At 43.4% G+C, this 20,464-nt stretch overlaps 2 protein-coding genes across 3 annotated transcripts in view; one reads left to right on the top strand and one right to left on the bottom strand.

Annotated features, from left to right (window-relative positions):
• Window positions 1-5,503, top strand: part of BMPR1B (bone morphogenetic protein receptor type 1B) — a 376,371-nt gene extending 370,868 nt beyond the window's left edge. The window contains exon 11 of the mRNA XM_081109293.1: window positions 3,176-5,503. Within this exon, the coding sequence (XP_080965419.1) occupies window positions 3,176-3,301 (126 nt within the window). The 3' untranslated portion in view covers window positions 3,302-5,503. The remainder of the gene's footprint in view (window positions 1-3,175) is intronic.
• An 8,177-nt stretch (window positions 5,504-13,680) lies between these two features.
• UNC5C (unc-5 netrin receptor C) overlaps window positions 13,681-20,464 on the bottom strand; it is a 372,030-nt gene continuing 365,246 nt past the window's right edge. For both annotated transcript variants that reach the window (XM_081109270.1, XM_081109271.1), the window contains 2 exons: window positions 17,079-17,257; window positions 13,681-16,052 (listed from right to left, as the gene is read on the bottom strand). In XM_081109270.1, coding sequence (XP_080965396.1) covers window positions 15,887-16,052; window positions 17,079-17,257 — 345 coding nt within the window. In that variant the 3' untranslated portion in view covers window positions 13,681-15,886. The remainder of the gene's footprint in view (window positions 16,053-17,078; window positions 17,258-20,464) is intronic.

The raw sequence follows: 20,464 nt of genomic DNA, 5'->3' as shown, positions 1-20,464 counted from the left end.
GTATCGGTAAAGATATTGGTATGACATATGTCTGAGATTTTGCTGCCTATGGATTCTTTTAAGATTTTTGTGGTTTTCCCATCGTATGATTAAGTCCTTTATCCATTTTGAGTTTATTTTTGTCTATGGTGTAAGTTTCATTTTTTTTTTTGCATGTATTTGTCCAGTTTTCCCAACATCATAGATTGCATAGACTATCTTGACTCCATTGTATGCTCTTGCCTCCTTTGTCAAATATTAATTGAACATAATGGCTTGGGTTGATTTTTGGGTTCTATGTTCTGTTCCATTGATCTATATGTCTGCTCTTGTGCCAGTAACAGGCAGTTGTGAGGACAGTGGCTTTGTAATACAGTTTGATATCTGGTGTTAAGATCCATCCAATTTTGTTCCTCTTTTTTTTTTTTAGGATTGCTGCAGCTATCCAGGTTTATTTATTTATTTATTTTTATTTCATATTTGGAGAGTTTGTTCTAGGTCTGTGAAATATGCCGTTGGTATCTTAATGGGGGTGCATTGAATTTATAGATTGCTTTGGGTAGTATGGGCATTTTAATGATGTTGATTCTACCAATCCATGAACACAGTATATTCTTCCACTTGTTTATGTCTTCCTCTACCTCTTTTTTCAATGTCCTGTAGATTTCCGAGTATAAGTTAAGTTTAACTCCTTAGTTAAGTTTATTCCTAGGTATCTTAATTTTTTTGTTGGAATGGTAATAGGATTGTTTTTTTAGTTTCTCTTTCTGTGAGTTCATTATTGGTGTATAAAAAGGCTATATATTTCTATATATTGGTTAATTTTGTATCCTGCTACATTACCGAATTAATTTATTAAGTCTAGTAGTTTTTTGATGGAGTCTTTAGGGTTTTCTATGTACAATATCATTTCATCTGTGAATAATGACTGTATAGCTCCTGCTTTTCCAATTTGGATGCCTTTTATTTCTTCTTCCTGTCTGATCACTATGGATAGTACTTCTAGTACTATGTCAAACAGGAGTGGTGAAAGTGGGCATCCCTGTCTTATTCCTGTTCTTAGGGGAAATGGTTTTAGTTTTTGTCCATTGAGTATGATGTTGGCTGAGGGTTTGTCATATAAGGCTTTTATTATGTTGAGGTATGTCTGTTTCTGACAGGGCTTTAGGTGGGGGTGGTGCTATATCGCTATCTGGTACTGAATGGCCCCTGTTCAGACCAGTCCCTGAGGGCTCTGTGGGGCTATTCAGTCTTTATTTCCTTTGTAAAGCTCAAGGTGTAGGCTGTTTATGGCTGTATTAGCTCTCTTGAGGCAGCTGGGAGGGGCTGGCTCTCCAGGAGAAAAATGGCTGCTTAGATTTGGAGAGTCATGACCTCCTGATCACCTACCTCTCACTGTCCTGTTCTCCTCCACTGCCTCTTCCCAGACTCCACAAATCTGCACCTCTACCTGCATCACAGCCTCGGGTGAGTGTTTGCAATTGAAAGTCCCATGAACGGGGTTTAGCAAATTAAAGTAAAGACAAAACAGAGGCAAAACAACCACGTGACTGCCAGTTTTTCTCCCACTAGCACCTTGTGGCTCAGGCAGCTCTTCAGGCCACCCTTCTGGGAGCAGCCCCTCATGGCTGTGGACTTAGATCTAGATTCCCCAGCTGCCAGCACCCCTGTGGACTTCCTTTCCACAGTCGGATGTTACATCTGTCCCCCATGGACACAGACTTGGTGCAGCGCAGTTCCTTCTGGACCCTCTTGGCCCGGTGGTTCTGGACCCTCTTGGCCCGGTGGTTCTGGACCCTCTTGGCCCGGTGGTCACGCATCTCTTTCCAGCCCAGATCCCTGATTCTACCGTTCTCCAGGCGTCCTCTGCCCTTCCCGGCTGTGAATTGTCTCACCAGCTCTGTCTAATTTGACAATTCAAGGAAGATGTTATTTGACTCCGTTGCTCCCTATATCTACTCTGGAACAAGGTGCAGGACATGTCTGCCTATTCGGCTGTCATTTTTCCTGTGTGTGTGTGTGTGTGTGTGTGTTTAAAGCATCATGAGTTTTTCTCCAAGAAAAACCCACCTGCAACATTCTCACATTTTGATGAGAGAAAAGATAGGCATCTGAAAAATGCCATTTTCTATACAGAGAAGTGATACAAGTTGACCTAGTTGAGATGCCTGAGGATGCTGTGGATCTTTGTTAATAAGGATGAGGAGATGAGATTTGAAGGAATCCACGTGCAACGAGGCTGTAAGGGTACAGTGGTGAAGCCTAAAACAGGTCTGCAAAGAAGCTGTGCATAAGGAGGGACTGAGTGGGGCAGGCCTTGCCTTCCCTGACTCATCTGCTCCACATCCTCTCCATCCATCCTCTAAGCTTGTACACTCACCAAATCCTGGAGCACTCTGGCAGGCTGGCACATTCAAGATGCTTGAGCATCAGACATGTCCCAGAGCCAGGGCAAACATGTGGGCAGAGCGCTGTTTATGAAATAATTCTTCACCGTTAAATGCATTTAAAAACAACCTTTGGATCATTGGTTTTATGCTAAATCATACGTATGTTTTTCAATGAGCTATGCAGAAAGCTTTATGAGATGCTGGAGTTACCTTCCTTTGAAGCTGGTTGCAGGCACTGGTAATACCCCAGATTCCTTCACTGAGGATTTCTAATGAAGTGAAATTGTGCTTTCAACGGGAAGACCAATAATTTATGTAGGAGAAAGTTTTAGCGAGGCCCCGCAGAGGTCATGCATCTTGTTAAAAGCAACAGTGTGATGCTATTATTGTAGCAGACAGCTGCGACTTAGGAATAACCATGTTTGTTTGAATAGTATGGAAGGAGATAAAAGATTTAAGCTGATCAAATGTTATAAACAAACCGGGAGTGTGGAGTGGAATACAGACTCCCTGCGTATTTTTGTATTTATTTAATGCTGACTTCAAAGACACTCTTCTTCAATCAGCACAACCACTTGCTTGCTCCTATCAGAAGGACGTTATGAAAATCTGTCTTAGTCATTGAAAATTTGCATGAAAAAAGAAGTGTTATGAAATGTTGTCTACATGGTTTTAAAAGGAGCTTTTGAAAATATATTCAAACTCCAGGAACCCAAAATTAAAAGCCAAATATCAAGGGCCAGCCTGGCACATAATAAATACATGTCTCTAATGTCACTCCCACTTTTCCGTTTTCCTCCCTGCAGTGTCTGAGGCAGATGGGGAAACTAATGACCGAGTGCTGGGCTCACAATCCTGCGTCCAGACTGACAGCCCTGCGTGTGAAGAAAACACTTGCCAAAATGTCAGAGTCCCAGGACATTAAACTCTGATTGGAGGGGGAAAAGAGAAGACAAAAGTAAAGAAAAAGAAAGCATCAGTGGAGAAAGCCAGCTCTTCCTCTCTTTGCGGGCAGAGTAGAAAATGTTCCCGAAGCACCCACAGCCCAAGCCTCGAACAGCCCTGCTTCCCAGTGGGTTCATTGTCACCACTCGGGGAGCAGCGTGGACAAAGGCAGAAGTTCCCAGAAACAGGGACCCCTTGTGTGTGGCGGAGGTTGAAACTGCTCGGGTAACTTGTTGAAGACGTGGTGCACGTTGCTTTCTAAGAAAGCCCTGCATTTTGGGATTGCCCCCTCTTTTTATTTTTTCCTTTTCAAAAGATGCTTTAATTTTGCCAAAATATAACAAAGAATTTAGATGTTTTAAGGTTGTTACTATTCTAGTTTAAATAATAACAAGGAGAGTTCCTTGCAGAAATTCTGCTAGAAAGGAAATTAAAATCGTTTTTTTTCATTGGTAAAATTTTGTTGCACTCTACACACCAGAAGACAGTCTGTGAGGTTGGAGACCACAGAATGGAACTGTCTGAAAAGCCCGCCCCTGCCCGCTCCGACCACTTTGGCCAGCCCTGCTTGGGGGGCTGCCACAGCAATGTGAATGCACCTGGGTACACATGCCACCTGTCTGGGACCCACTCGGGGATTCCTGCAGGTGATCTTCTGCAGCTTCAGAGGATATGGGACAAATGAAGATTTTGTGTGATTCTGTTAGAAGTCAGTGTCAGTGTTCTTCAGAACCACTTTGTGTTTCTGATTCTCTTAGGCATCTCTTTCATGGTCAAGTCTCTTCCTTTTCATTAAACACAAGCAAAGCTTTTTTTTTTTTTAATGTGCAGAGAACTGACCGATGCATGCTTTTGATCTCTCAAACGAAAGGCTCAATATTCAGTGAAATCGCCATCAGTTGAGTTGATGACCACACCCTTTAAAATAGAGATCATTGGCTCTTGCGTTGTAAGATGCCCGTGTTAGTAGGGTAGAGGATGGGGTTGGAGGTGCACATGGCTTGTTTTCTATATATGCAGAAGAGCCGATCACAGAAGCCCGAGAGTAAATGGTGCGCCCCTTATTTTGTATAGATAAAACCAGCTTCTTTTCATTATTGTCTGTGTCTTGTGTCTGAGTTAAGGGAAGGAGAGGAAGCATATGTCAGGTTAATGTAACTAAATTTTAATTTAAAAATAGATAACTATATCCTCCGAATGGGACACACAGAGGAGAGTTAGTGGAAGCCACAAAATGTTCTGGCTGCTGTGATTTATTTTTCCAGAATAGATATGGATCTAGCATGTACATCATAAGTGGTAATTTCATATCTTTTATCTATTTTATTTTATTCTCATTATGTTCAGTTCACTTTTTAATTTATTATTTTTGTATTCTCTGTGGCACTTGTGCAAAACATCTCTTCACCCACTTAATTCTGCAGAGTTTTCACTATTGAGACACGAGTCCAATCATGGACAGGGCCAACATTCCTGAGCGACAGGAACATAAAGTTCAAAATTGTACACGCCCCCTCACCTGTATTCATTTCCATGTTCTTACTATGGTTTTCTTTTATTTCTCAGAAATTCTGTAATTTAATAAGGAATTGGGAAATACGTCCTCCCTAGTCTTAAAAAAAAAAATAAAAAATAAAAGTCATTCCTTCCAGAGTCCTGCAGAGGGCAGTGTTTTATAACACATTTGCACCACTTGGTGATTGAAGGATGCACGTTTTTTGAAATTTTGACAGCTGCATGAAAAATGAGAAAATATTTTCCTCACTTCTGAAGTCGGCTTGCAGCTGGTGACTTGTTCATTCGGAAAACACCCTAGAGCAGAGAGTGACTGTGAGCTGTGCTTAACAGTCTGAGAGAATCATAAGAAACACAGTGTTCCGTATTCAGCATTGACTTCCCAATGCTTCATAGCCACATTTTGTTTGTAACAAAGAAATAACTTGGTTTTTAAAAAGTTCTTGAATATGAACAAGATTTGTTTATTATAAAGATTAAAAACAGTTGGCTCCAAATAGAATTTTAATCAGAATGCTGCTTTTGGTGTTAGTAGAAGAACCTGAATGGCAATGTAATGGTTCCTCTCTCTTGTGTCAAATTGTGTTCTTTGTGATAGCTTAGAAGGAATATGTGGCTAGGAATAAGCGTGATAATCATCTGAGCCGTGGAGAGAAACTTCATTACGTCTAATCAGATCATCTACAAACAAATAAGTAAACATTTATGCCCATAACTGGGGACATGTTTTGTTTCTTGATTTTTTCCTAAATTTAAGTGCGGTTGGACTTCTTAGATAAAAATGTTTGCTCTTTTAGGTAAGTTTTTGTAAATGATAACTGCAAATCAGAACATTTTGGGGGGAAGTGATGATTTGAAAATACACTTGATTTCTAGGGAGGTGTTGGTTCCAGTGAAGAATGGCAGGAAACTTCTTCTATCTTATTTGTTTAGTTGCTTCAGAAAAATCAGTAGCTTACTTTCTAATTCTCAGTCGGATTTACTCATTATGAACATCTAAAGATTGTTCCTGAGATACTTCAAAAGACTTATTTAGTTAGTATAGTCTTTCAATGCAACAAGAATTTATTTATGAATAGATTTTTTTTTTTGTCTTCACAAACTTCACCTAACTTAAGGAACCCTAAATTGTTCTTAAAGAGACTACCTACTTACTTCCAAATTATCCTTTTTTATTTTTAAATTCCTAGTAGTTCAGAAGAGGTGAATTGTATTTTATTTTTTGTTTTACCTTTCTATAGAATAAGTGGGGGCCTGGAAATTGATAATGTAGATGATTTCCTCTTGTCAGGACTGTTTCAAAGACTAAGATTTTCTTCTAGTTGCTCCCCCCAAAGGAATCCTAAAATACTAGTTGCTAGCTAATATAAGTTTTGTATGCTAAGATGTTCAGGTTTATAGTTTATTATGTGTATATATATTATATAAATATATATGTTTATATAAATATTTTGTTCAGTTTGGAGTCTGGCACAACTCCATTTTGTGGATTAGAGAGTAAAATATTAGAGATGATAAAGTACTAAATGAAACATAATATTTATTTATAAAAGTGTTGTAGATCGTTAAATCATAAGTTACAGTGCTGCGAACATTGTGAAGAGACAGGCCTTTGACTTCCTGGAAAGCACTGTTCAAAAGTGACTAGTGACCATTCTTTTTAGTATCAAGACATAAAGCATCTTAGAAAACATGCTAAGATTTTATTTATAGGGAATTCTTTGTTTCAGCTGTTGTGTAGTCAGGTATAGCAGGGACCGAATAACAGCCAGAGTTCACGTTCCTAGAGTCAAGCATATTCATTGGAAGTTCCAGTGTTTTATGTCGCTGGTCTGTTCTAGCTCTCCATGTTTGTAGTTGGAAAGGCACTGAAAGAAGTACAGTTTTTAAACTTGAATTGTTCTGTGGTTATATCTCCTTGGAAACTCAGTCACAAAGCAGTGGAAACGAACAAAATGGCATCCGAAGTGATTTAGTTTAGCCATTATGATTCCTCTTGTAAAACAAAGCAGGAAAAACAATGCCATATTTTTTTTTTTTTTTGGAGAAGAGTTGGCAATAAAGAGTTTTGTTGTCTGTTTCAAAAGAAGACTCATTGTGTTCTTTTGGGGAACCAGTGCCTTATTGAATTTGTATATACTGTAATTATTCAGGACTAGGGAACAAACAACTGTATTGTATTTGTTACAAATTGTATATGGCTTTGTTTGAACATTCCCCCAAATAAAACGGTTTCGTTCTCCCCTTGGCAAGAACGTGTCTGTTATCTGATGGCTGTGCCTTCTTCTGACGTTGAAACTATCGCATTGTATCACAAGGCAGCCCTGAAGAGTGAGACAGGTAAGTGCACACACCTGGTGGCAAGGGAGCAAGAGCAATGGTCTGATGGCTTCTGTTTTCTCTGTAAGTAGGAGGCACAGTCATTTGCTGAGAGTGAGAAGAAAGGTAGGAAGTCAGTGGTCTGAAGAAGTGAGAATTGTACTGTGAGAAGTGACAGCTCGATGGTGGTGGGCAACGCTGAGGGCCCGATCAACGTTGATGCTGTGTGGCTGAGTGGCCGGGAGTGTGGCCTTTGGACCACCAGACAGCCCGTCTGTGACTCCTGCTTACTCATTCCCCTGGCTGAGTGACAGTAGGCTCAGCTTCTTCCCCTCGAGGATATGAATCACGCTAAGATCTACTGCGTGCAGTGAGTCTGAAGATGAAACGGAGTGACCCATGTATCAAGCATGAAGGAAGCCCGCATCCATTCTGAAGCATTAGCTGTTGTTACAAATTCATAGTGCTACTTATCCATGTAGTTTGAGGATTTCATTTGTCTATCAGCAGCCCAAAGGGTAGGCATGGGAGTGGCAATAACTGGATTCATTCAGGGCAGGGTTTATCAGGCATATGGAACAATGGGTCATAGAAAATAAAGATTATCATCTGACATGGCCCACACTAGGGATGGGTTTAAAGAGCAGCCTGCTGATGGGTCAAAGGACCGGGAACCCTGAGGGGGGTGAGTGGTACATGAGCAGTTTCTGAGAAAGTGGCTGTGGTCAGGATGAAGATTCCAAGAGGAATCACCTGGGGTCTGTCCTTGTGGATGCTGAAGCCCCCCCAGGATGGTGGCACAGAGGGAGGCCAGGCCTCACACCTCTCCAGGGACCTCAGCTCGGATGGGTTTGAGGCAGACCGTCAGCCTTGACTTTGGCAGTGATGTCATGCTCTCCTGGGCTCAGCTTTCCCAACAGGAACCCCAGCTACCAAAGTTCCAAGTTGGGGCTCCCCGGGTGATACTGGGCTGTCTGTGTTGCCCCGTTTTCTTTCTGAAGTGCTGTTTTGTTCTGTAACCGAATTTTCATTCTTTTACATGGAGTTGAATTCTCTAGGTCAGCCACAGGACTCACTTCTCGCTTTTATTCTTAGTTTATACAGTATATTGTCACTACTTCCTGAGCCCTGGCAAACATTTGAGCTTGTAACCCCAGCTTTGAATCAGTCTTAAGTCATTCTCCCAGTTCGGGGCGAGGGGGTATTTCTTAGTGTTGGCACAGCTGCTCACAAACACTTTCTTGTTAGGGGTCAGGGCTGGTTTCAGTCCACCTGGCACCCTTCTCCAAGTATAATCGATCCTTGAACAACATTGGCGTTAGGGACATCAAAACCCTGCACGTTCAAAACTCTATGTGTAACTTTTGACACTGCCCCCCCCCTCCCCAATCTTAACTAGTAATAGCCTAGGGTTGATGGCAGCCTTACTGATAACGTAAACAGTCAACAGATAGTTTGTGTGTGATAGGTATAGTACACTGTATTCTTACAATACAGTAAGCTAGAGAACAGAAGGTGTTAGTAAGAAAATCCAAAGAGGAAATGCAGTATTTAGTGAGAAAACCCCACATGTAAGTGGACCCGTTCAGTTCAAACCCCTGCTGTCCAAGGGTCAGCGGTAGTTCTTTCCCCAGGGACAGGGCTGCCTTCCCCGCCACGCCTCGGTCTCATTGCTGCTTTCCTGCACACGCTGGCGCCTTTTTCCTGCTTCGGGTGAGTGGCGGTGTCCTGTACCAAGGTGAGCGCCTGCTGGGCTTCTGCTAGAGCTCTGGGCATCCTGTGTGCCTGGCTCACCCGCCATCGCCCACTTCTTAGTGCAGTGGGCCGCATGCCTCGCTGAAAACCAGATCGCTCAGCGTGGGGGAGGGGCTCATATTCTTAGTCACAAGCTCCCAGGGGCCCCGAAGGCAGCAGTTCTAAGACTCTGGTTCTCCCCTACTACCCGCTACCCCTTCAGAATCTCTCGCAACGGGACCCAGGCACTCAAGTGGTTCCAATGGAGCCCATGGTGACTCTTCGGGGAGAAGGGCTTTGCTAGGAAGAGATGAGAGACAGCGTTCTCTGTTGCTTATAAATATAATTTATTACCTGATTAAAAATTCTTTCTTACATTTTGTACATGTTGGCTGACAGAATAAATGCAGGCAAGTTACAAACCCAGGGGACTGCAGGGAAACGGGGAGGGGCAGCCAGAGAGAGAGCAGCGGCACCGGGCCCTCACCTCTGCCGGGCCCCTTGGCGGGCGGGTGCCCTGCCCGGAGCACTCCTCCTCCGCGGGCTTTCTAGAAAAGGAATTGCATAGAAGATACAGCGAGAGGGAACTCCGCAACAACAAAAGAAGCGTCCCATGTCTGAAACACCAAGGTGGCCTTGTTGTGTTTAAAAAGAGAAAAATGACAAAGCCCCGGACCTCCATCTGACATCCCTGCCCTTGAACTGTTCCAAAGGGAACAGCAGGTGGACGACACCGGCTCTTCAGCACGGACTGCGGGGCTCCCCCTGGCACACACGGGCTGCCTTCTTTAGAGAGAGCCAGGAGGAAGGCCAGCAGCTCGCTGCAGCTCGGCACTGAGCGCAGTGAACACAGCACTGCGCCAGCACGCGCGGATGGGTGCTGCTCCCTGCTGCCCAGCTAATACACTGCGGGGGCGGGGGCTGCGGGAGGGGGGGTGTGTGTGGCTTCCCCACCCACAGGTCTAGGAAAGAATGGAGGGAGAGCGCACATCACAGATCTTATGTCCCACGCGTTCCTTTTGCTGTCCTCTTCTCCAAGGCCTGGAGGAGCAAGCACTTGTATTTATAACCCTACATTAACAGGTGTCATAGGAGACTTTAAAAATCTAAAAGGGCAAAGGCGTTTTCCACGGGCCCTGGCTCCCTTGCTCTTTTAGGCCATTCCACCGTAAAACAGACGCGTTTTAACATGACAACATGGCTCAGGTCATGGTGCTTGGATGTTGCCTCGTCATCATGCTGAGGTTCAGAGGCCCAGGTCTCCTCATCCTGTAGGCTCCTGATCAGCAAAACCTGCCCACCACTCCGGTCCTGAAGGCCAGCGCTGAGGGTTATGACCCGGGGTCAGTGCCGTCGGGTTCAACAGCAGGTCTGACTGTGTCAACCCCAGTGGACCTTTGGGATTGAAGGATGATGACACACAGGATGGAGGCAGACTTGAAAGGGGCCCTGAAGTGCGATGGCCTTGAGCTAATAATTTTGCCGAGGCACAAATCTGAAATGGCACGTTGAGAAGCTGGTATATTGTAACATATACTTTGGCTGGTGAGCAGCCGATGGTCTCTGAGGGCGTCTTTCCTGTTTTCTACCCAACAATTGGTGGACCATGACCCTCAAGACATCAGCATGGGTTCCTGACTCAGAAGACCTCTGGACAGATCTCAATACACAAGTGCTCCATGGGCAGAGGATGGCAAATAGCCCCTCGTCAGGGCTTGGTTTTGTGTGCTAGTCCCTGGGTGGAGTTTCTGTCATACCAGGGATGTTTTCCTTGGCCATGCTGGAATACATCTGGGACATACATTACATTTGGTTGAATTAACCCATTATTATCCCACCAAAGATCAATACAGGGAGGTGACAGGCCACTGGGAAATCTGGGAGCCATCAGTTCTTCTGAAGACAAATTTTTGAAGTAGGCTTTCTGGAAATGGAGGCAATCATAGGTTGATAAGACTAAAGGATCAGGAAGTTAATTGCTAGACTTGGTCTATGGGGGAAAACCCACCCAGTGACATATAAGGCCATCTCCCTCCTTTATAAAAATAGCAGGTTATCAGGCATGAATTCTGGAAATAGTTATGACTTTGTTTGGTTTACTTGACCTGTAGGGACATAGGCTTAAATTAACATTGCTTACAATGTATTTATTCCTCTTATGCCTTGTTCCATTTAAAAAAAATCTTTAGAGATACAAGGGAAATCTTTCAAAATGATCATTACAGTCAAAGATTATACAAATAGATTTCTTAGGGTAGAGAAACAGCACTTCATTGCACAGTAGCAACGTTTTAAGAATTTCAGTCAACATTAGCTCTGTAAAGTTAAAAACAAAAGAATATACAGAAACACAAACAAAAAACCCAATGTGTAATAGTTGGTCCTACGAGGCACTCGAAAGGTAAAAAAAAAAAGTTTTAGTACCTTGAGATAAGAATAAAAATATTCCCTTATTGGATCTATAAATTTTAATGCTCATTGACTATTATCATCTTTGTAAATAATTGGCTTTGAGCAAACACTTTCTGATTCACAAAAGTTCCTCTGTTCTCAAAGAAGATGGATTAAACCCCATTTCATTTCAGCTGCTTCCCTGGTCCTTCTGTCTTGCATCAGCCTTGGAGTTGTACTGAGGTCTCTAAGCTAAACAGATAAGTTGTCTTGAGAAACTGCTCAGCAAAAGCTAAAGCTGACATTCAACCTGAAGCTGGAAACTTTCCCCACCCCCTTTGCACTCTCTTGCAGGTCTTCATATGGTTTTTATTCACTTGTGAATTCTGGGGAGATAGTGATCCCCTTACTGGCTCCCTTCCTCCTACATTGATGACAGAAGAGTAAGTGGACCAAGAGCATAGCTGTGTCTCTGATGTAGATGCAGAGGATACATAAGAAAAGAGCCTTGTCTGATCCTTTCCAGAAGAAGTAATAAGTTTGATTCTATTATTGAAGGAAATAGGAGAAATGCCATTCAAATATATGCTTACATGTGTAGTTTCCAGAGTGTCCTGAACTCAGTCTCCCTGATGTCTCCCTAAAGAATGGTCTACTATTTGAATGTTGTGAATTGAAAATCTACAGAATAGTAGGATAGATGGTGAAGCAGTTTAATATTGGACACCTCACCCAAGATATTGCCCTGCCTTGGAGGGGCCTCCACTGCTGATGGGGGATGGATTTTTCTAGGTAACTGAGGTGGGTTTCCACGTTGGTAGTCAGTCACACTGTGTGTGGAAAGGCTGTTGGCTGGGAGGACCTTGGTGTTACACATTCGCATCACCTTGTGCCCAGTTATCAATTCTGAATCCAACTTCTAGTCCTTCCAGATCACTTTAAGGAAATTTGAATGAGTGTGGTGAGGAAGAAAGAAAGAAAGAAAGAAAGAAAGAAAGAAAGAAAGAAAGAAAGAGAGAGAGAGAGAGAGAGAGAGAGAGAGAGAGGGAGAGAGAGAGAGAGAGAGAGAGAGAGAGAAAGAAAGAAAGAAAAAGAAAGAAGAGAAAGAAAAGAAAGCTTCCGCCCTTAGATCCCCAAATTCAGAAGAAAGAAGCTTCTTTTTTTCTCCGTGATCAACAGCCACAATTTTCAGTTACTTAGACATAGGGTACTCATTTTCATACATAAAACATTTCTTTCCAAGCAGATGCATCTCACATTTCCAGAAATAAATGTTAGAGGACCAAAAATAAGGAGATTTAAAATAAAATTTAATATAAAGCCCAATGAAAAATATAAATGTTAAAATGACAATTCTTCAAAGACTGTTTTATAAAGATGCTTATGTATTTCTATTATCAAAATCCGGCTTGAGATGTGTCATGAGGAGTGAGTTGATGACATAATATGCTCATAATGACATGCAATTTTTGATATGGGTCCTTTAATTGAGAAGAAAAAAAGTGAGAATACGAAAACTATATTTGAAGTGAAGTGTCCGCACATCTACTTGTTATAAAGGCCCTACTGACTCTGCAGGTTTTCAGTTCCTTTGTCAAACAACTTTTAGTGTTTTTATATTAAACTGAAAGTAGATTGTGTTATACACCACTAGATGGCACCATGCACAAGTGATAGGTATTCCCTTCCAAATGAAGTAAGCCTTGTCTTTCTGCACAAGCTAAATAAACATGAGAGGCAGGACTGGTCACATAAAATGGTTGGTGAAGTGACTCCCTTGAAATGAAATGTTGGCTCTGGAGCTTCTAAGTTTGAGAGCAAACTAACAGTTATTACACTTTTCCAAAGAAGGAAATCAGAATTCATAGTGAAGATTATCTGACATAAGTGGTGCGTTATAAGTATGGAAATTGCCATTTACTTTATAGGAAACATAACAGGGTTCTACAACAGATGATAGATGAGTACCTTACTTAATAAAGAATCAACCACTCTTCCTGTTTCTGGTGCTGGGATGCTGAACCCTAAAACATGAAGCCTCTGACGTGAACGCCAAAGGCCCTCGATGGCTTTGATAATATAGTCCCTGCCTGCTGTGTTCAATATTTCTGCGTTGATGACTTTTTAATGACTTTTTTTTCTAGTTCAAGTTTTGAATTGGTTATCTGGATAGCTGGACATTTGCTCCTCTCTACTTTTCACGAGGCATGAACGTTCCTTTGAGAAGCCTTCAGATTTCTAATTCTTGATTTCCATAGATGACAACCCCCCAAACCAGTAATGATGAGCAATCTTGAGAAGTTATTTTAAGATGAAGCAATGGATAATAGCTCTTTTTTCTCCTCCTCCATTTTAAAAAATATATATTTACAATTTTTTAATGTAGAATACAATTTTACTATCTTTTGGTCAAATATGCATTGGTACAGATATTATCCACTGAAATTGTTTATTAGTGCAATCTTTCCCTTTCATGATAAGTGTAACATATTTTATATATGGTGCAGGGAGTGGCCTGAGAGAGACTGGTTATAGAATACATACCTACAACAGAAAATGAGGAATAAAAGGTCTGGAAGAAAAGGCTCCATATCAAGGTATCAATATTTTCTCAGTGACAAAGATGGAGGGGGCTGGAAATATCTAGAAGTCACCAAAATAGTCAGGAGAGGAAATATATGTGGAAAGAAGGGAGAAATATCTGAAATTACTTCTAATTCAAATCCATTCAGCAACCTGGACACCTCTAGCCCAAAAGTAAACCACAGCCATGTTCTGAAGGTCCTTCTTCAACTACATGGCTTCTTGTTTTTCAATCTTGGTTAGGCCACTGGGCTGTTAACTCTCTAATCCCCGCCTGCTGAATGAATTGAGTCCCTGTGCTAAAACAAAGAGCCTGTGATGGTCCTAAGGAAATACTGTATCATAGTTTACACAAAATAGTCCCTTGATGAACTATTTTTCAGTTAAATTATTTTTAATTTAAAAATTTTGACCAAGACAATAATAGAACATAACTTGCTACTAACCAGGAAGGCAAATAGTCCCAAGAGAGGAAAGAAAGTGATAATAAAGGATGCCATCTCTCAGGAAACAGCATAATCCAATGATGCAAAGACAAGACTTGAAAGCATAACAATTATGTTACAGGTTAGAATCATTGTCTTCCAAGTTGGAACTATCTGAAAGGCATAATGTAGCCTGGACAAGAGTCTAGCCTTGATGGATCTTTAAATGATCCAGCTCAGAGTCCACTGTGGTCTTCACACTGATGAATGGCACTGGAGTGGAGGCCCAGCGTTTGGGAACCTTGAGGTTCTCCAACCCCACCCCACTATTTAACAGGCGAGGCCACTGAGGTCCAGTGAGGTTAAGTGACTTTCCCAAGGGAGCACAGCCAGACAATGACAAACCCAGAATGAGAACTGGTCTCCCGATTTCCATGTCAGAGGCCGTTCCTCCAAACCCGCTGCCTCTAAGGGAGAAAGAGTCCTGAGGGCAGTGAGTGTGGGGCCTCATGACCCCAATATTAAGTGAACTTGAATCGGGGACTCAGAGGAGAAAGACCCTGCCTGAGCAAGCCGCAAGAACAGACGGACAAAGCCAGTAAGCATTTACTACCTGTCTGGGGCAGAATGGTGGGAAAAGATGAAAGGTCAAGGAAGCAATGCTTGTTTAATTAAACTGGTGACCACGCCCACCTTGTTATGGGAGAAGGTGAGGCAGGTCTAGTCAATAGCTAAATACTAACAGTACTGCTAACAAAAACCGAAGCTAAAAGAAAAGCCTTTTACTAGAATACTTGTAAATACTCATCAATAATAATAATGATAATAATGATACCTTAAAAAACACCACTTCAGATTGCATATTACAAACACACATGTTGTGAAGAAATGCTTGTTTGTGTGGTTGAACGTGAATCACTGTCTTTCCTGCAACACTGCAGCTTTATTCCCGGAGGGCACTGGGTGGGTGTCCTGAAGGAATAAGGACTCTTAGCTATTTCTCCTTCACACTTAGATTCTCCACTTCCCTGATACAAACAGTAACACTGGTTTTACAAGTTCTAGAAACAGAACACGATGGGAGGATTATCTGAGACACTTGATGCACGTGATTTGTAGCAAAAGTCTGTGATTTCTCTGTGAATTACTAATCTGAATAGACACAACAAACCGTCCACAGCTTCAACTTCAAATGATTTAAACAAAAATAGAACGAGCCATGGACAGTGTCTGCATCCCTGTCCAATTTGATGTAAACAACGTTTGTAGAAATTGGGTTTGTTAAGAAAGTTTATCCATATATCTGGATAGCAATAAAAAGCGTTTCCTAGGAAACTGTAAGATCCTGTACCACACAGCATACAGCCCAACAAAGAGGAAAATTAGGTTGGTTTCTAAATTCAAGGTACAAATGTACACAATTGTTCTTAACTCCGGGGACGAGGTCCCATAAAGTGGGCGTATATAGCGGTAGTTCGTATCTGTTTTCCTTCTCTCTCCAGCTGCCATCTTGCCTGTGAAGCTCATTGGTCTGGTCTGGGTTTCCTCCTCAGCTGTGATCCCTTGGACAGCCACAGACTCCCTGTGCATTCAGTCCAGCGTGGGTCAATACTGTCCTTCTGCTGCTAAAGACACGACGGTTTCATGTCTTCCCATTTCTTCCAGGACAGCTGCCAGCATGCTCAGGTTTCCATCCGGGAAGTTCTGTGCTTCCCAAAGATCCAGGATTACTCCAGTGGGGCTTGATTTGGTGGCAAAGTAATTCAAGTACCTATAATTGGGAATGGGCAAATGTGCTCTTTAATGGCATAATTTACAGATCTATTTTCTCTATATACTTTTATTGATTTCAGAGAGGGAAGGAGAGGGAGGGAGGGAGGGAGGGAGAGAGAGAGAGAGAGAGAGAGAGAGAGAGAGAGAGAGAGAGAGAGAGACATCATTGATGAGAGAGAATCATAGATTGGCCAGGCTGCCTCCTGCACGATGGGATTGAGCCCACAATTCAGGCATCGAACCGTGACCTCCTGATTCATAGGTTGACACTCAACCACTTAGCTACACCAGCCGGGCAATTTTCTCTTTACTTTTTACAACCTCTTCTGTCTCTCCATTTGCCTGTTAAGTCTCTAGGTCCCGCTTGAGAGAGAAACTGTGTTTTACAGTGACCCATCCTAAACAACTACTAGCCCATACTTAATTAGATCAGCCCCAGACAGGAAATGTAATGTTTAACTTTGTTAACCTCAACTCTGAGTAAGATAATTTAAGAGACAACATGTGTATGGGTCACATCCTAAACAGAAAATCAAGAGACTTAGGTTTTCTCTCCAGCAAAGGCTCTGACCATCTTTGACAGGTCATGCGGTGTCTCCCGCTTGGTAGCGATGGCAACGTTTTACAAGGACCAGGCCTCTGAGGTTGCCCTGTAACTGAATGTCAATGCTGCGTTTTGCATATTAGTGACTCATGCGGCTGGAGGTCCTGCCCTACAGGAGACGGAGAACAATAACTACTTTAGTGAGTGGATATATTACTTAGGGGGATTCAGCCTATCCGCTTTGCAGAGTGAATCACAAAAGCTGACACTTATAAATGTCAGATAAGCCCAGAATGTCTCTCAGCAATGTGTTTGCAAACCCGTAGTGCACGGTACAGAGAAGGGGCATAATGCCTGTTTGCAGAATGAAAGTAAATAGATGCATGGAGGGGTAAAAAAGAACGCCGCCCCATGTCTAACCGTTGCCAGCCTGGAGCCTGATGTCTAACAGAAACCAGTCCTGGCTCTGGCCATACCCACCTGTCCAGGCTTAGCTTGTGTGCCAGCATCCTCCAGTCGTGACCTCTTGTCTGGGGGGCATCCAGGCTGCTGCAGAGCTTCTGCCGGATCGGGGGAGGGATGCTGAATGCACTGGGGCCTGTCAGGGTGGTGATGGTGCTCGCTGGGTCCAGCAGAGGCAAGTCGATGCCAGTAGGTTCCTGTAGTTCAGGCACAGGAACAACACAGCATTATTTCCGGAGACAAAAGCAGTCCCAGTCACCATAATGCCTTTTTGAGCAATAACAAGAGGATGGGGGCCACTGTTCTTCCTAGTAAGAATGGCTTCCTGCCTGGGGGTTATGATTAGCTATATGCGAGCTGGCTGGGAGGAAAGGTACATGTTGGGCTGACTTTGCATGGCCTGGGATTATGTATGAGTGAACAGATCTTGAACAGATCTGAGATCAGAAGGCCACAAGTTCAGAGCTTCAAGAGACTGCCTGACCCTGAGGGGGAAGCCCCAGGCAAATGCCCCAATAACATCTCGCTCTAACCTCCGCAGGAGACGGCTCTGGCTGCTTCTGTTGAATGAAATGGAACACAGCTCTTCTCTAAATGATACCAAATTAAGACTCATTTTTTGAAGAAAATGGTGAACGCAATATACTGCTATAGGGCAAGCTGCTAATGGCATCTTCCAATGGCCGTGCACCCTTATTTTGTTTAAATCTAATTTTAGTAGAGAGAACCATACATGGGCTTTTAAAATAGTTTCAGCTCATAAAACAGCACAAATGCAAAAGTCCGAATTTCATCTGTAGGAGAAACTCTAATCATTTTCTGATCTGCTGCCGGTTGGAAAAGCAAAAGCAAATGTTGCCTGGGAACGATTAAAGCAATAACGGAAGAAAATCTCCTTAATCTACTTTAAATGTCACCTCTCTCTCTTTTTCTAAAGCAGGTAGCTCCTTGGGGTACATAATGAGTTGCTGGAGGATAGACGAGACACACACAGCTCCAACCATCAAGGAGACCCCGGTGTCTTGCAGGGCTCGGCGCCGGGGTCAGTGCCGCCACTGCCCAGAGCCCCCACACCTTGCTGCTCCGGTGCATGGGGCTGGCTGCTGTCTGGGTCCCAGTGTTGACTGACAGTGCAACCTGCATTCCAGGATCAGCAGCCAGTAGTCACTGCTAAGCTTGTGTAATCCCACTGCACAGGGTGCATATGCACATTAGAGCTAAACACATTTTTTTGTGTGTGGTAATACAGTGGTGTTGGCTGCCATCACAGTGTTTGGCTTCAAAACTCAAACCTTGGCAAATGGAGACTCCCAGGATTTCATTTGCTCCTTTGTGTTAACTCCAGCAGCACATGCCAGGATTTTAAAAGACTGGTAGGAAACACAGAAGCAACAATGGGAGTTGGAATCCCTGAATGAAAACATGACCCACAATTCTTTCCCTTCCTCTGGCACGGAGCTCCTCCCAAGGGACTGTGAGGAGAGAGGGCTCCTGTCTGCAAGGACACAGGGCTCCGACAAAGGGAACCAGAAGCACTATCTGAGAGCGCTTGGCGTTTATCGACGGCTTTAGGTGGGGATGTCCGAATCCAAGTGCCCAAACTTACATTAGGCATAAAACGATGTATGTCTCATGTATGTCCGGGTTGGGGAGGGGAAGGTGCAAAGACAGCACATGGTATTTCCACAGCTTACAGCCATCCGCCACATGGAGTTCCTGCTTGCTTCTTGTGTGGACAATAACACCAGCGTCCAGGAGGAAACCCACCATGTCCCTCAAATACAACCACACCCTGACTGTGCCTCCCTGGAGGCTCAGTTCTTGCAGGGAGGGGTCTGCTTTGCACAGCGCTATCTCCAAAGACTCTTCTTGCTGTTGGTCTCAGGAGCGTCCTCCTGCTTACCTGCACCCCATCCCTGTCTGCCACACTGATCTTCGGGAAGTGCCAAGCTGATGCTTCTCCACCCCCTCATTGAGAAGTACTACATGCCCCTCCTGCCACACGGAGCCCCGACTTTTAATCAGGCAGTTAGGGGTATCAGCACCATCTACCTGGTCAGCTGGTATGAGGTCCCAGAGGTGATGCCTGGAAAGTGCAGAGCTAGGCCTGACATGATGGAAGGGCCCCATGCCCAGGTGCTCCCACCACCTGACACGGACCATAGTCTTTCTCAGGTTGCCTTGATGTGACTCAAACTTTCCTCAGATTGGATCACTCACCGTCCCTAGCACCTCTTTTAAGATAATCTCCGCCAGGCAAACCCCTTAAAGTCTGGACCAAAACCATGTCCCCTGAGCCTCCCCTGAGCAAATTCACCCATCAACCCGGAGACCTACAGCACTTCCCCCAGCCCTTCTGCAGCCCTCGGAGTCTGCCTATGGATGCTGGCTGTATTTATATATTACTTCCTTTGATTGCTCAAATTTCTTGGAGATGAGCATATGTTTGTCATCCTCAGAACTCCTGTGATACTCGGCACATGGGAGCTACTGAGTTCATATTTGCTGAAATGGAAGAAAATATTTTTCCTAGTAACGAAGGGGTCTGAAGCCAGTTTCTGGCAGAAGCCCACCCCACAGAGTGGTGTGTGGAGCTTCCTTCCAACTAAATGTGACTAAGAGTATGGCTCTTCTCACTGCTACATCCTGAGGGCAAAGGCCAGGGCCAGGAAGGCGTGGCACTCAGGAAGGTCTGCTCACCTCTCCATGTTGTCAGCCTTTCCCTAGTGAGTAGAGAACCATCCCCACTTCACGTGGACCTTCCAGCCTGAGTCTCTAGTCCGGGCTACTGTGTCTGTTCACTTCTGTGTGGATGAAACAAGCTCAACAGGGCATAATGTCTTGTCTCTTTTATCAGATGGCTGACAACAGCCTTGGCGGTAAAAGAAAAATACACCTCTACGGTTACATTTAAATTTCATCTAGTAATTTCAGTTCCTATTAGCTCTTCCTTCACTTCCAGGTAAAGGCGGAGTTTACACTCACAGAATGCTTATTACAATAATCGTTTGTGATATGGGTACCATCTGTCTTTGATGTTGTGAGTCCCTTAGTTAAGCATATGGTTTCTCACCATTAACCAAACAGCTGCTATGAGTGACGACACGCATTTTCAGCACCCAGTCCGCAGCAGATTCAACTTTCCACTCCCATATTCTGACTCTTCCTAAAGTCCACTAGGAAACCCAGGCTTTCCAATGGTCGCTTTGAACAGAGTGCAGAAAACAGAAGAGGCCAATAGATGGGAGGGCTATAGCAGATTGATGTTACTTTAAACATTTTAAATATTATTTATTCTCTGTGTACACAACAGTGTTGTGTATTAATAGTTAACAGGGGCTATAAGATCTTCCTCTATAGCTAAAACTGAATGGAAGGCTTGAAGAAGGCATGTTTCTCTCTTA

The sequence above is a fragment of the Myotis nattereri genome (assembly GCF_964212035.1).
Source record: "Myotis nattereri genome assembly, chromosome: 1".
NCBI lineage: Eukaryota > Metazoa > Chordata > Mammalia > Chiroptera > Vespertilionidae > Myotis > Myotis nattereri.
The sequence above is the reverse complement of the archived record's forward strand: the minus strand, read 5'-3'. Positions and strand labels throughout refer to the sequence as shown.